The sequence below is a fragment of the Melospiza melodia genome, chromosome 3 (genome assembly GCF_035770615.1).
Source record: "Melospiza melodia melodia isolate bMelMel2 chromosome 3, bMelMel2.pri, whole genome shotgun sequence".
In the NCBI taxonomy this organism is placed as follows: Eukaryota; Metazoa; Chordata; class Aves; order Passeriformes; family Passerellidae; genus Melospiza; species Melospiza melodia.
In genome coordinates, this window is record NC_086196.1 from 32,636,672 (window position 1) to 32,653,402 (window position 16,731).

A 16,731-nucleotide genomic window follows, 5' to 3' on the forward strand; every position below is an offset into this window, starting at 1 on the left:
TCTGTAGTCTCTCCAGGCTGTTGTGTGAGTGAGCAGTATGCTGCTGCCCAAGAGCAGCATAACCTTTGCTTATGCTTGAGGTTTTCCCACTTGCCAGGAGCTCAGGCATTGCATTTTGGTCTGATTCATTCATTCCATTAAAATAAATTTTTCCATGCCAGTCTAACAGCTGAAACATTGAGAGAAATAAAGTAATAATGTAGGAGAATGTTTCTTTTCAACAGCTTCAGACTTCTTGTCAGAACTGGAAAACTCATTTAAACTGACACTTTTGTTAGAAAAATTCTTAAGGAGTTTTGCAGGATTCCGAAGTAGAAAAAAAATACAAAAAAAATCCAGGTAAGGTTCAGACTGAGACATTGGAAGTGTGTTAGTCTCATCTAAAGAGTAACTCAAGCATTTCAGATTGCATAAAAATAATAAATTGTGAAGTTTAAAAACAATGCTGTGGAATGCACTTAATATTTTTATAGTCTGTAAGTTTTTTTCCCCTTTTTTTTTAATAAGGCTGTCCAGTCTTTTTTATTTTTTTTAAGGCACATCCTAAAAACTAGCCAACTTCCAACACTGGGCAAGAGATTGAACTGAAAACCTCTTCAGGTCTCTTCTAGCCTTATCATATCATAAAATGGTTTGGGTCTGAATAGATCCTTAAAGATCAGCCAGTTTCAACTCCTCTATCATGGGCAGGGACACCTACGCTAGACCAGGTTGCTCAAAGCTCATCTATTCTGGTCTTGGACACTTGCAGGGATGGGGTATCCACAGATCTCTGGGCAATATTTTCAAATGTCTTGTCACCCTTACAATAAATAATTTCTTCTCAATTTCTAATATAAATATACCTTCTTTCAGTTTAAGGCCATTTCCCCTTGTCCAATCACTGTGCTCTGTAACAAGTCTCTCTCCAGCTTTTTCATTGGCCCCTTCAGCTACTGGAAGATGTTGTAAGGTCTTGTCAGGGCTCTCTCTTCTTCAGGTTGAATAGCCTCAACTCTCTCCACCTATCTTCCCTGTGAAGAGGTGGTCTACCTCTCTGTGTGTCTTTGTGGCCCTCCTCTGGATTTGCTTCAAGAAGTCTTAAGAATTCCTTTTATGCTGAGGGCCCCAGAGCTGGATGTAGCACTCCAGGTGGGGTCTCACAAGGGCAGAGTAGAGGGGCAGAATCCCCTCCCTTGACCTGCTGGTCACACTTCTGTGGGTACAGCCCAGGATGCAGTTTGCCTTCTGGGCTGTGAGTGCACATTGACAGCCTGTGCCCAGCTTTTCATCTACCAGCACCCCCAAGTCCTTTTCTGTAGGGCTGTTCTTAGTGAGGCCTTCTCTCAGTCTGCACTTACCTCAGGGATTGCCCTAACCCAGGTGTAGCACCTTGCACTTGTTGAACTTCATTAAGTTCTCGTGGTCCTACTTCTCAGGCTTCTCCAGGTCCCTCTGGATGACATCCCATTCTTCTGTTATGTCAACTGCACTGCTCAGCTTTGTGCCATCTGCAGACCAGCTGGGGCTGCTGGGTCACATTGGGCTTCTCATCCACTAACAGCCCCAAGTCTTTCTCCTCAGGGCTGCTTTCAAACCAGTCTCTGCCCTGCCTGTGCTGGTACTGGGATTTAATGCAGGGGCACACACTTGGCCTTTGCACAGTCCCACCTCTCAAGCTTGCCCAGGCCCCTCTGGATGGCAATCCCTTCCCTTCTGTTGATGGCACCACACAGCTTGGCGTCCTTGGCAAACTTGCTGAGGGTGCCTTGATCCTGCTGCCCATGTCAGTGACAAAATGCCCAGCAGTGCTGGTCCCTATGCTGACCCTGAGGAAGGCACTCCTCACTGGTTTCCACTGGCACATCAAGCCCCTAAGCATAGTTCATGAGTGTGACCATCCAGCCAGTTCCATGTCCCTCTGTCAAATCTATGTCTCTCCAGTGTAAAGACCAGGATTTCCTGCAGAACATGTCAAATGCTTTGCACAAGTCCAGGTAGATGATTTGGGTTTGTTCTCCCTCCTCCGCCACTGCTGTAATCCCATTTTAGAAGGCCTCCAAATTTGTCAGACACAGTTGGCCCTTAGTGAAGCCACAATAGCCATTGCCTTCTTATTTTCCATGTGCCTTAGTGTAGTTTTCAGGAATATCTGCTCCATTATTCTATAAATCTGGTTTCAGTCATCCATTGGCTGCTATATTAAGCTTTTGTGAATCATAAACCCCTATTTATCATAAATAGAGACAATCTCTGCCCAAGGGAGAATTTCTGTTGCCAGTTCATATTTGCCATTGCTGCAGTCAGCAAAGAGTCTAAGTGTAGAAAAAAGATCTATTGGATGTAAAGATATTCTGTATGAGTCCTGAAAGGTTTTCACCACTTCATTTGAAAATAGCTCATAGCTGCTGGCTTTGGGCTCAGGCAGGGAAAGATGGGTGTGCTATGTCAGGATTTTGGAGATAACAGTAGGTTTGTCTTGTTTTGTTATTTGGTTTTTTTTTTTCCTCCCCATAGATGAAGATGTGGGAACAACCTTCTTTTACTATTATTGGGAAGATTGTATTCCTGTTTGGTTTTTTTCATGCTGATGGTTTTCCTCTTAAAGATGTTTGAAGGTACCCAAACATTTGTATAGATTAGTACTTTAAAACAAAATTATTAATGCGTATATCCATATTCTTTTTTCCATTAAAAAAGGCAGAATATGTATTTAATTACCCAAACCTTGTAATTTGGACTGTGGTTATTGACTTCAGCTGACTTCAGTGTGGGTATTTTTATGGGTATCAGTCAGTTCTCAAGCACAGGACTGAAGGATGCTGTTGTCTGAATTGGAGAGGCCTGGGTGCCATGTTCAGTCTTTAATCTATTTTTGGCCCTCAGCAAACCATTCAATTTCATCCTTTTTTTGTATTATTTTGCTTTATATGGCTTGTAACTTTTTCTTTATTTTTCAGTAGGGAAAGGTGATCCTTGCTGAAATTACTTGTTTCCATGGCATTGCTGGATTGAGCTTAAATGGGACTTCTGAGATCCAAGAAACACCACACAGCTCGACAGTTATATTAGAGTGACTGTTGGGTGACTTAAATATTTTTTGGCATTAAATATCCCTTGGTGAAATGTGAAGTAAAGAATGATGGTAACAAGATTGCCATATTTTAATAGACTTTGAAGCACTTTCAGTTTAGAAATATTAAAAGAGTTCTTGGCTGATCTCCAATATCTTAATAATTTGTAGGAAAATCTCTTCCAATGCTGGGAAACAAGGATGCTTTACAGCTGTCTTCTGCCAATGTTAGAGCTCTCCAGCTTCAATTGTGACTTGGTTTAAAGTCTGAACACAGGGTGTTTGACAAAACATTTTTTTTATTGAGTTCCTGTTGATATTGCTTAAATGCATTAATTAGAATAAAATTGTAACTATACATATAAAAAATAAAGACATGTTACCCAATTTAATCCAGCAAAAAAAGTTTGGGGTTTGAATTTAAAAATCATTATAGCTGAATGTTTTGCTTCAGTCTACTCACTTTTTTTTAGGGAAGACTTTGCAAGTAATTCTCATTATATGCAGGGAAATGTAACCCCAAAATTTCTTTATTGCCCTTCAAGTGGCAATTTTCATGCTGGGTATTGAAGACAAAAGTCATAATCTTGCTCTATACAATAAAAAAAATTAGAAATTTTAGCTCTGAAGAGTTTCCAGGTTTAATTTGTATTCTTGCTTTATTTACACTTCATAGAGCAAGTTGGCATAACCTATCCTAAAAGGCAGAAGCTATGTGAAGTAAAAAAATATTGTCCAAAGAAACACCTGCAGGAATTAAGTCTTTCCATTTAGTTGGGGATTTTGAAGTATAGAAAAAAAGAACCCAAATCAAGCACCAGTGAACACAGACAAACAAAACCCAACACCAACTGCAAAACCAAAACAACAACAGAGGAAAACAGCTGCCCAAATTCCACTTTTATAAAAATCTTCACAAAGGGAGATTAGAGACCATCTTTGTTAAAAACTGTAATCAGAACTCAGTTTAAATTTTATTGCCCAGCTGGGTTGGACTTGGATACACAATCAAGCTTGATTGAAGATTGGCCAAGCAAACTTCAGCTCGCTTTCAGCTGGGTAGTTCAGGTATGGCTTTTAGCATCAATAAAACATCAATAAAACGACCAGATAGTCTCTTGTGTAGCTGAATTGGAGGATTTAAGCCACGCAGGAGGTTTCAGTCACCCCTTGGAGTGCAGTGTGTGTGGATGCTTCTGGCTGCCTGGACTACAGCTGGAGTGCAAATCTTGGGAGAGGCTGAAGCACCCCCAGCTGTGTGACTGGTGCATCTGTCAGTGCTGCTGGCTGGCTGGATGCCTGAGAACAGGCACATTGGCCTAGGAATAGGAGTGGAGAATTGCAGTGTAGATTAGGCTGCAGTGTCCTTGGCTCAGCCCTTTGGTCCATTCAGGCAAAATGAGTGAATTGGGTTGTGCTTGGTGTTGTGTGCTCATATTCACTGCTCCAGCGTTCAGAGTTCTGGTGCAATCTGTGCCTTAGGGTTTCCATCGTGTTTTTTTAATTTTGCAGTAATGTTTGCAGTAAATCTTTGCCTACCTGTCAGGCACCAGGTGAAGGCAGGTCATGCTGGAAGAGAAAGTAAAACTGTATCCAGTTGTGGCAACAAGCCAGTGCCCTTATTGGAAAGGGACAGTCTCGCTGTGTGTGAGCCAAGTGAGCACAGTGGATTTGGGGACACCAACCAGGTCTAAATTGCCAGATGAGTCTGTAATGGTAAGAGATGTCCAAGGTAAGGTGAGGCAGGCCTGTGAGTTTGGGTCAAAGGAATAAATGGCCAGGATGCACTTGACTGCAGTGTGGCTGTACCAAATTCCAGACAGGGCACAGAGGTAAGGCTGGCTAAAACGAGGAGAGTGACTCTTCTGAGGCTTTCTCTAGCTTTTTATTGAAGAGCTATCATCAAGACTTGTTGAGATCTCCCAAATAGTACTATCAATAACTGAAATAATACCAGGGAACTGGCCCCAAGCCCAGCCAGCCAAATTCCTGGGAGGAGTAAGGCAGCTTGTGTTCTGAGCACCATCATATAGTTCTGCAAAACTCTTGGATACTAAAATAATAAAGAACACAGTTTAAGTGGATAGGCTTCCTGTAGTAATAATTTTGTCTTGAATTCAGAACAACTTAGGTACTGCCCTAAAACTTGGATTTCAGTCAAGGCCAAAGATATAAAAACTGTGCAGGGCCTCCTTCCAACTCCTGCTCTTCAAAAATTTTCCTTTGCATTTTTTTACTGGTATCACTGGAATTACACAGAGTGAATTGTTCTGATTTGACTTGCAGTGGAAGCTGTGTTATTGTTCCCTCCGGCTGAAAGGAGGAGCAGAGTAAATAAAGGCTTTAAAAACATGAAAGATATGAAGAGTTTCTCACCTTGGAGCTGAAAATAGAAATTAATATATTGGCAAGTATTACTGTGAGCTATGATAGAATTTATTGATGTACTGCATCATGACAGTGTCCCATTTGAATGAAACAGTGGCAGATGTGGTTTTAAGAGAAGCTATTTTATAATGTTCAATATTGGAATTATATTTTTACATCATTTTGATATACTTCCTGACCTCTTTTCAAAAAAACACTTTCTGCACTGAAAAGCAATAAGTACTTTTCTGCATAGATATTGCACAAGTCACCTGTACAAAAAGTTTCCTATAAGTGTGTTTATAAGGCAGCAGTGGCTTTCATGGTAAATGGGGTGTGATGGAGGATAAAGAAAAGTAGCATAAATAAGGATTTTTTGCAAATGAAATAATGTTTAATTGTTTAACACAATAGGTTAGCTAAGGAGAAAAGGAAGTAATAAGAAAAAATGTAGTTTTTGCATTTCTGAAGAAAGTCAGTGAGCATAGCCTTGTCTCGGTTCTGCTGTGTAATGGCATATAGGCAAACCAACCTACATAAATGCTTTCTAATGTGGTAGTCTGTGGATACAAGTTTGTGTTAAACACTGGTTGCTTTTGTTCCTAGAATAAAAACAGTGTTGTTATAGCTTCTTCAAGAAGATCAATAATCCAACCTGACCCTGTATATTTCATTTCACTGTTTAACGCTGGTAAATGGGCCAGTTCCAGAACCTTCTTCTGCCTCAAATATGTTTCCATGTTGTGAGGTATCAAAATTTGATAGTCTGCCTTTTTTATTTTTTGAGGGGCTGTATTCAAAAGTTGCTGAGGTAAATAATGCCCTCTTTATCATCCCTTGTCTTTGCTTTGGGAAAATGGTCAAAGGATTCAGGGCTGAAGATGAGTCTGTGATTGATATCAGTGTACTTAGTAAAGACTTACAATGAATAACTGAAATTGTTTGATTTGATCTTAAAGGTCTTTTCCAGCCTAAATGATTGTATGAAACCTGATTTGCCCTACATTCTTCTCATACTGCTTGTGGTTCTGCAATTATTTCACACTCCTAATAATCTTGGAGTTCTACAGGATTTCTTCACTTATTCTTTAAGGTCATTTTGTCTTCCTGGGGAAGTTAATATTGCTGTCATGGTGGCAGTTGTAACAGTATCTGACAAAGAAAAATGGATGTGAATATAGGTTTACTTGGCATATTTTGTGGTATAATCAGTACCCTGTAGAAGCCGCCCCCTCTGTACTCTGTTCTTGTCACAACTCTCATGACAGTAATCTAAACTGGAAAAGCTTTGCCTTCATTCTTGAAAAGGGGCATCTGGAATAGAAGGGCGTGAAGATGGCTCAAGGCCATATTTTGAGATCCAATTTTGCTTTTATTTATGAGTCAAGTGCCAGTTGTTTGTAAAACAAATTTTAGTTGGCATAATTACTGACAGTTTCTTTCCTTTCTATGCAGTTGTGCATTCATATGTGGTTGCCACTAAAGCGGATGACATGCAGTGGGCTTTGTTCTGTGTTCTTAGTCTGCTGTGTTGAATAAAAGAATTGTACTTGAAAGTACAATGTTTACTTTTTTTCTCATAACATGAGTTTTCAGTCCTCTTTTCCTTAGGTTTTTACAAAAATCTACTCGCTGATTAAATAGTAGAGTCAGCTGCTATCTGCTTTTTGTCAATTGATGTTTTATTCCCCTTCTTCTTGGCTAGCATATTGTTGCACTTTAATTATTGTCTAAATTCTCCCATGATCTTAAGTGCAGTGAAAAAGGTAACAGCTGGGGTAAAGCTTTGATAACAACAGCTCAAGTGCTAATGACTTCCAGGAGAGTATGTACCTTCACAGTTGGGCAAGCAACAAATAAGAAAAATATTTTAAATTCCAGCTGACTAGCTGACAGATGCTAACTCTTCTGTCTTTTGGTATCTTTTCATTAAAAGCAGATGCTGGAATAGTTTCGGAAGGTATTAGAGAGCTATAGTATGATGATAGTCTTCTGCTGATAATTCTCTACTGAGTGAAGTGCTATCACTCTTTGGTGAGCTGTGTGAAGGCTTTTATAATACCTTACAGTGGCTCAATCTACCTTAAAAGCACTCTTGTCCTTTGAACGGCCTTTGGTTGCAATAGCACATAATAACAGTCCTGAGAACATTCAGTAGAAAGAATGAGAGTAGACGTCCTATGTGCCTCTTTGAGGAAGAAAAACAATAATGCCTGTGCATTTTCATGGTAAATAGTTCTAGCTCTCAAAACGTTTTGGGTGTTATCTCCAGCATTTTGATCCACTGACTTCAGAATTATTCAGTCACCTCCCGTGTCTTACAACAGCCAGGACCTGGGAGCCTCAGCAATTCTCCTCCTGCTGGCCTCTACGAGTGGAATGTAGATCAACAGAATCAAGTCTTTGTAGATCATAAAAATATTTACAAATGTGGAAAGAAGAGATGACTGGTGCAAGAAGGAGGTGGTGCACTTGGTTCAGTGCTGATTTATTTTTTTTTTTAGGTGATTTACTAAAGTGTTACTTAAGTAGCTGCACTGGTGTGACTGAAATATCTACCTCCTTTCAGTTTATTAAACTTTATTAAGTAACCGCTGCTTTTGAATAAAACTGAGTTGTTGGCAAGGGGTTTATGCTGGTTTAAAAATAATTTTTACAAGCATGAGTAAGTGTTCCGCTGCCCCTGGCAAGTGTAGATAAGTGTAGTTTTTTTCCCTTTATACAGTATGCTGTCTGCATTTTTAACTGTCAGAAGGTGACACTGTTCTTGCTTGAAATTTATTATTTGTTACTGTGTTCTTTACATTTTTGCAGGTGAAATTCTTTCTCTAAGATATTTTAGTGTTAAGGTTCAGGTCAGTCATCATCTATTCTAGGTGCACAAAACAGTGAAAACACAGCATGCCTTTCGCAGATCCCAGTGGTTTTGGAAAATTCCATGGGTTTTCTTAATACTGGCATTACAGACCCTGTCTAGACATCCTGCCTTCATGGATATGTATGACACAACTGTGAGAACCAATCGTGGAGATTAGGATGGAAAAACATTATTTTGCATGGTTTCCTTGATAATTGCATAGTTGTTAATGGATGTGTCTTAAACCTTGGAGTGACAAGTTTTGTTGGCCATGGAATACCAGGGATGAAGGAAGGGAGACAGGAAGCAACTGGGTACGTGGCAGGCAAAGAGTGAGGAAGATCAACACAGAAATATATGTAATTCAGAATGATAATTCCTTAAAAGAAGTATCAGTACATTCTTTGCCAAAGAAAATATAGAATATAGAATACAGAATGAGGAGGGGCGTTGGGGAGGTGGACAGAGCTAGAGAAGAATGAAGAGAAAGGGACAGTAGTATTAACTGTGTAAAGGAGGACTAAAATGTGATAGGAAAGGTGGCAGTAGCTAAGGCCAGTGAGAGATTTCTTTGTGTATCAGTAAGACCTGTACAGCTGAGGAGTCTCTTTGGGATCAGCTGTTCTCAGCCTGCATGCTTTGCTGACTCCAGCCCTTCCAGCAGCTCCCCAAAATTACTGCTGAAAAATTCTCTTCAGCTGCAGCTCTAGAGATGAGTGAGGGAAATTATTCTCCTCTCTAACCATGCTATCATATTTCCATTTACCCAGCTCAAAATGAAAGGCTTTTGAAGTAAAAGGCTTTTGAAATGTTCTCAGGATTGCAGTTTTCCAGACTTTCAACCACCTATTCCCAACCATTATAATTGTTTACAAAGCAAAGCTTTTATTGCTTCCTCCCACGTAAAGGAAGCAGTGATGGGACAAAGATTCATCCCTAGATGACAATGTTTTTGTGATTCCAAAACAAACTTTGTAAAAATTATTTTTAAACAAAAAAGGACATTTTCTTCTCTGCTGTTGTTACTGTGTTGTTTTAAAAACCTTTGCTCAGATGCGACTTTAGAACTGAATCTGACAGTTTGTGCTAGTAACCTCATAGATACAGAGCATAAAACTTTATTTTTCTACTTTTGTGTATTACAAGGCCAGGTTCTTTAATTTTACTTGTTTTGCTATGAAATATTGGATTCCCATATTCTTTCTTAATGGCACCTTGTTCTCAATTCTTGCATTCTCTTTTGAGTGGAAGAATATGGCTGAGAGAGAACAGGTAAGGTTTCTTCCTATGGTTTAAAAAGGCAGATTAAACCTTCAAGGCAGGTGTTATGTTGACAATGTGGTAGTAGCTAGAGCTTTGAATTTGGTGCTTGCTGCAGGATGCTAAACAAGGTCCTTGTTAGTAAACAAGCATGCATGCAGCTACTTGTCTTTGTATGGATTAAAAAAATCTATAATCTTTATGTAGCAGGCTGCAGCATCTCCAACCTGACCTACCTGTATGTAAAGCAGGTCAGGTAAAATTAGTAACCTACTTGCTGTGGTGAGGTTTTCTTATAGAATCACAGAATGGTTTGGGTTGGAAGGGACCTTAAACACCATATAGTTCCAAGCCCCCCTGCCATGGACAGGGACACCTTCTGCTAGGTTCCTCAATGCCCTGTCCAACTTGGCCTGGAACACTTCCAAGGCATCCACAACTTCTCTGGACAGCAGAGATATGTTGCAATATAGAAAGAAGCAAAGTAAACAGGTTCATCTTTAGGGTGCAGCAGTGAGATTCAGTGAGTATCTGGATCTTTAAAAGTAGTTTGAATATTCTTCATCATCTACAGAGTTGGTAATCTTTGGGCCTTCCCACTGACAATAGGTCAACTGCTGTTGTAACACCTCTTGCTGTGCCTAGTCAGGACTGCTGCTGCTGGCCAGTAATAGCTGCTCATTATTGTTCCAGCAGAACATTTTGCCATTTGTGTGGATAATATCCATGTGACTGAAGTCATTCAGGCAGAAAATAAAGCTTCAATTCAAAGCCTTAAACATTAAGCTGCAATTGCATGAGGTTCCACTGGGTTAGATTTGGCTGTCCTAGAACACTGTCAGATGTTTAATGCATAAACTTACTGTTTTTCTAAAAAATCTTTATTAACTGTTAAAGAAGGAAAGAAAGAGGAAAGCAAAAAGGAGGGGGAAGCTTTAGTGTTTTGCACTAAAATATTTTTCAGACAAAAATTTAAGCTAATGGGACTAAGGTTAAGAAAACAAAGGATTTAATGTAGTGAGTCGAGAGTTTCAAGATCTTAATATATAATTGCATTTAGTTTTGCATTTTGTAGTATTTTGTACATTTTGTAGTATTAGTATACCCAAAAGAGTACTCATGTGCCTCAGTGAACATAATCCTTTTGTTTTTACTTCTTGGAATTATTCATAGAAGCATAGAACTGACAACCTGGAATACAAGACAAAACTGTGGTTTTATTACATTTGGTGCAAAAATCACAGAAAGTATTTGTGAGCATTTTAGCAAAGTTTTACCAGTTTTACATTGAGAAGTATAATGCTGTTGCTTTAGGGCGGGTTTTATGTAGATTTTATTTTTGCATTAATGATTAAATTCCTGCATTAATGATTAAATTCCTGCATTACCCACACTGAAACTCCATCAGGGAATATTAATAGTCCATTTAGTGGCACTGCTATGTGTTTTCTGGACAGGGATGCCTTGGGTGGCCAAAGTCCCATAGGTCATAGGTCTAGGCAGCTATTCAAAGATATGGGAATAAAGCTGTTACAAAGATATGGGAATAAAGCTGTTAACCACAAAAGAGTGGGTTTTGCTTGTTTTAAAGCATGTTTGTGTTCACATCTCACAGGACATTCTACTTCTTGATCTTAGTAGCAGGGCCTGGTGGGAGCTGAGAAGCAATAAATCTTCACCCTGAAATAAAATTTGCTCAACCTGGCTTTTAAAAAAATAAATTAATCAATTTGTAATTTAATAAAAATAACAATAGCAGAATAATAATGTTGAAAGGACAGTAACAGGTCTTGCCCTCTCCACTGATTTTGCTGGGCTTTGACATCTTGCATTTGAAGTGTCACCTATCTGCCTGCACACCTGTTCTTATCTAGGTGATATTTTATATGAGGGATTTCAAAGGTCCAGAATAATTTACATTGAAAATAACATCGTTGATACTGATGTAACCGGAAGTGTTGATGCTGCACCTGTTGGTATTGTGATTTCAAAACAAACAAAACAAAAAAACCCCAAAAAACCCCCAAGACCCAAAAACAACAACAAAAAAAGTACAAAGTTCTGTACTTGTGTTCATTCTTGATGGCTGGGTTTAATGGAGAAATGCATCTTTCTGTAAGTTTTTTCATATCCAGGTGAATAGATGATGCTTTTCCCCTTCAGTCTTTTATTATTTTGCTTCTTCCCCTGTCAATTCAAAGACTGTAATTGAACTGAAAAATGCTTATTTCTATGCTGCATGTGATCTAGAATAAGATTCCAGTGACTTGCCTGGTTCAGAATTCTGAGCCACAGCTTCATCAGGTCCAGTCTATTGCTCAATTTTAAAATAAATGTTATATATGAAATATTTTTATATTAATTAATGTGATTTTTTATAATTTTTAGTTCAAAAATTCAGAGTAATAGCTGAATTCCAATACTACACATTCCAGAAATTGCTTTCTTGCTGTCTTTATTAACTGCTTAGTGAACAAAATTGCATAGTAAACTGTAGAGTTATTAAAAACAACACAAATAGTTTTTAGTTACTGAACTGCTTACAGTATTTAAAAGGAATAAACTTGAGAAATAATTAGGTACATTTTAAAATGGAGGGAAGTTTTGCCACATCACAGTATGATTCAGGCATCCTACTCAAGGCTGACTCAGCAGATTTTGCTGATGGGAAAGGAGAAAAAAAGGGACAGAATTGTGTAGCCATGTATGTGAAGTTATTGAAGTATTGCTTCAATGTGATTTTTCCGCAGAAAACAATGACTGGAAACGTGATATGTACAATCTTTCCCTACCCAGAGCTTCCCAAATTCTTATGTATAAGAAAGCCTGTATTATTGCAGCATGTTCTGTTTCAGGACTTGTGGCAAAGTACTTTATTACATTCTAGACTTAAATAGAATAGCCGTTGTAACTGCATTCTTGGCTTCTCTTTAATTACTGTCTAAGCACTTATAGTATGCATACTTTTTCAAAGAGTTTATGGAATAAACCCAATACTTCATGAAGTTAAAAGAAATCTGTTTTTGCATTTGACTAGGCGTTAAATCCTGGTGTGACATGCTGGACCTGGTTTATATAGTGCTTGTTCTATAACTTCAGTGCATCCAGAATCCATAATGAACACAGCTGTAGTTTCTGGTCAGTGCAAGACACTGTGGTCAGCCTTGATGTGACATCCCACAGTTGCTTACCCTGGTGTGGACCCAAATCTAGTATGAACTGGATAGTAGGAAGTGGGAAAGGGTTTTCCTGCCTAAGAAAATTATAGGTATCACTTAAGGGTATGCCTTCTGTTTGTCGTCTGTGGTTAATGGCAAAACTTCACCCTCTTAGAACAACATACGAGGAAGGAGTGGAGTAAAAGAGTTTTCTATAAAATGTGTAAGAAATAGAAATATATCATCATGAAAGAATGATATAAAGAAATCAAGAAAAACATGATGATATATGTCTGTGCTAAAGGACTTGAGAAGAAATGATATACATAGACCCAGTTGTGACGAGCACGTTCACACACTGCTAGTTAATTGCAAGCAACATAACTACTTGTGGAAGTGAAAACTGCTGGTGAAAACAGTGAAATCGGCCTCCATATCAGCATGTTTATGAATTTCAGTACAATTGTATAGCATTACAGAGAAAATGAGCACTTTCAAAACCATTCAATGGTAATTTAATACTATTTCTTTTCCTTCCTGTCCCACAGGTACTCTGTGTCTGCGTGTTAACGACAATCCTAGGATGTATATTTGGCCTGAAGCCTAGCTGTTCAAAAGATGGTAAATACTATGTCTTTTATTTAGTAATGTTACTCAACAATTCCTTTTTTTGGTTGTGAATTAATTTTCATACTGTCAGAATGCCACCCTTCTTGCTGCAGGAGGAGGATTGCATGCATTGCTTGAAGCGGCATCAGTAAGAGCGGAATAAAAATATCAGAAAATAAACCTCAGGTGTAGTCAATGATTGTGTGTACTCACTTGGGAGGTAAAGTGATCCTGGTACTCAGTGTCTGATCTGGCAGCTTCCATGTATCCCAGCTGTCTCTGTGGTGAATGGCTGGGTTTTTTCAGTTCACCATTAAAAAAAACCAAAATGAAACAACAAAACACAACAACTTGTATTTCATGTTGTCCTGGAACATTTGTTCTTCATCTTTTCCAGTCAATTATGGAGGAAAAAAAAAGGTTATTTGTTTTACTGGTTAGAATTGTAGCCTGAAAACATTCCTGGTGGAATTCCTCTGTCTGTTTTCTGTTCTGAAAAATATGTGGTTTTTTCAATAGTGAAGTTTCTTCAGGTAGAAAGTTACGAAAGATTTTTTTTTTTTTAAAGAAGTTAGGCTTCACTTTGGGAGCAACTATGAAGAATAATTTCAAAGCTGAACATAAAAGGATTTTCAACAGAAGTTCAGTTTATACAATTTCTGTTACAATATATATAGGTTTCTTCTCATTTTATTACAGCTCAGCAATATTGGTTCATTAGTATCTCATTTTCCTAATATCACATACCTCAAGATTCTTCAGAAGATGAGCCAAATGATGGATTTCCCTCACTCCCTTCTGGTGATTGCTCAGGATTAGACAGAGGGACCAAATTCTTAATTTTTGTTAATCGTTCACATCACTAGTTTCTAGTTGGGTGGTGGTGGTGGTTTTTTTAAAGTTTTTTTTTGTTTGTTTGTTTTTCTTGTTGTTTGGTTGGGTTTTGGGGTTTTTTGTTTGTTTGGATTTGGTTGTTAAATTTTTTTTATGATTATCCCCCTGCTCTCAGCAACACCAATCTAGTGGAAGAATGCTATGTCTTTTTTTTTTATATTGAAATTGAACAAAAAATAAACCTGTGAGCAGTATACTCATTTTTGTATCTCTTGTGTCTGCTTTGGAACAGCCATCCTTACATTTTGAGATCCTACATACTCTGAGGGACTGTACTCACATCTTCCTGTAACTCCGGGGTGAGGACAGTCACAACTACCTTTTATTTCATTGGTTTCTGCCAATACTGAAACACCATGCCCCTGCTAAAAGAGAACAGAACCCTTTGTTCAATATGATGAAAAATTATTTTTGTTCAGTAAGAGGAAATAAGCATTTGGTTGGATTAAGTGTTTCCTTTGGCTGCCACTGTTCTTGCAGCCATCCTGTACGTTGGAATTGCCAACTGTGTCATTTCACACGCTGGCTGTGTTAGTTTCTCTTGCATATTGACTGATTTGGGCTCAGCCACTGATATCTAACACTATCCAATATTACAGTGAAAACCTGCAAAGGTCGTTGCTTTGAAAGGACCTTTGGAAGCTGCCGTTGTGATAAAGATTGTGTCAATCTTGGAAACTGCTGCTTAGATTACCAGGAAACATGTATACAACCAGGTAAGGATGGAAGAAACTGAGGGGGCAATCTCTCCTGCTCTTTGACAGGGGACAGCTCAGCATATGTGAGTACTGCTGTGGTCAGGGCTTATTTCAGATGGGCTGTGAGTGCAAAACAGGGCTACTGAGCAGCAGAGTGTTTCTGATGCCACTCATCTTCCCCTTTTTGTGCTGTGTTGCATTCCTGGATGGAGTTGCAGTGATGATGGTGGTACTGGGGACTCCTGTGGAAACATCAGGGCTCTGGTACAGCTGCTGTTTCACAAAAGCAAAGCTTGTATTTCACCCAGCTGGACTACTTAGGAGCTGACAAAGCCAGTAGGCTGGCTTTCCCATAGCTGTCCTGTGAGAAGAGAGGCTGCCACAGACTGTGCTGCTGCCCTCCCCCTTGGAAGGAGGAGGAACAATGGCAACTCGAGGTCTTAGCCAGCTTTTTGTTTGCTGGTGGTAAGACAACAGTAACCCACATTGTCCCTGGCATCAGGGGTAACTCCTACGTTCTTGGGCAAGCCTGGAATAGAAGTGCACTCTGCATATTGCATTTGTCTGTCATCGCCTGAGTGAAAAAGGGGAAGGACAGAGCAGCTCTGTGAAAGCTGCCATCTCTCCCTACCCAGCTGCTCAGGCCCTCACCTTGCTACTCCCCTGCCTGAATGTGAAGCAAGGGTCATGAGCATGAATCAAGGCAGGATGACAAAACAGATTGCACTGGTGAAGGATTGCGAAATGAGAAGCAGCTGCCATGATTTGCCAGAAGGCAAAGGTCAAATAGACAAACGTGTGAAAAATACCTAAGAGAAATTTTAAAGGGAAAGATGTTAGTGTGGGTAGAACAAAAATACAGCCCTTGACTATTTTCTCTACTTTGGTTTTGCCTTTATGCTTCAAAAGCAGCCTTCCTTTCAGATAACTTTTTTCTTCTTACTCCTCTTTATATGCATTTGATTAATTTCTGGGTGAGACCACACCGATACATTTAAAATTCCAATGTGGACATTGAAAACCAAATGATTAAACTGAGCTCAGATCCCTGCTTCAATTGACTGCTACTGAAAGTCAAGTTACACATATATAGTTGATAAATCCAGGTATATAATCACACAGGTTTTACTCTGTTTTCTTAGATCACTCCTCCTGAGTTTAAAGATTCTTTAAAAACAAACTGGAGAGTCTGTCTTAGCACTAGGAATATGAATTAATTAATTGGTGCTGTTTTTGGGGGTTTTTTAAAATTAGGCCTAACATCAGTGGAGAATCAAATTCTAATTTCCCAATAGTATCATGTAACTAGAACCATAATAGATTCTTTTCTCTCTCATGGAAGTAGAGATTTATTTGATATTAGTGGATTTACTGAAAGTGAGATTAACCTGACAATGCTTTTAGGGATTTCTAATTGCTAGCCATGTATGAAAATCATTGAGTGTCTTCTGCTCAAACATTTAGATTTGGCTTCCATGTCTCTGTTAAGATCTTCACTTAAGTATTCACTCAGCTGGTAAATTCAATGGTGTTTATCCTCACTGAATGTAAAGGATTTATTTGTGTTTATGATTGCTAACAAATCGTAGAAGCACAGAATATGCTGAGTTGGAAGGGACCCATCAGGATCATGAAGTCCAACTCTTGACCCTGCATAGGACAGGCCAAGAGTCACACCATGTGCCTGACAGCTTTCCAAATGCTTTTTGAACTCTGTGAGGCTTGGCACTGTCACCACTTCCCTGAGGAGCTTTTTCCAGTGCCCAGCCACTTTCTGGATGAAAAATCTTTTCCTGATACTTAACCTAAATCTCACCTGACTCAACTTCATGCTCT

At 39.0% G+C, this 16,731-nt stretch overlaps 1 protein-coding gene across 1 annotated transcript in view; it reads left to right on the forward strand.

Annotated features, from left to right (window-relative positions):
* The window catches only part of ENPP1 (ectonucleotide pyrophosphatase/phosphodiesterase 1), a 52,662-nt gene that overhangs the window by 2,388 nt on the left and 33,543 nt on the right, over positions 1-16,731 (forward strand). The window contains exons 2-3 of the mRNA XM_063151193.1: positions 13,243-13,315; positions 14,797-14,913. Of these exons, the coding sequence (XP_063007263.1) occupies positions 13,243-13,315; positions 14,797-14,913 (190 nt within the window). The remainder of the gene's footprint in view (positions 1-13,242; positions 13,316-14,796; positions 14,914-16,731) is intronic.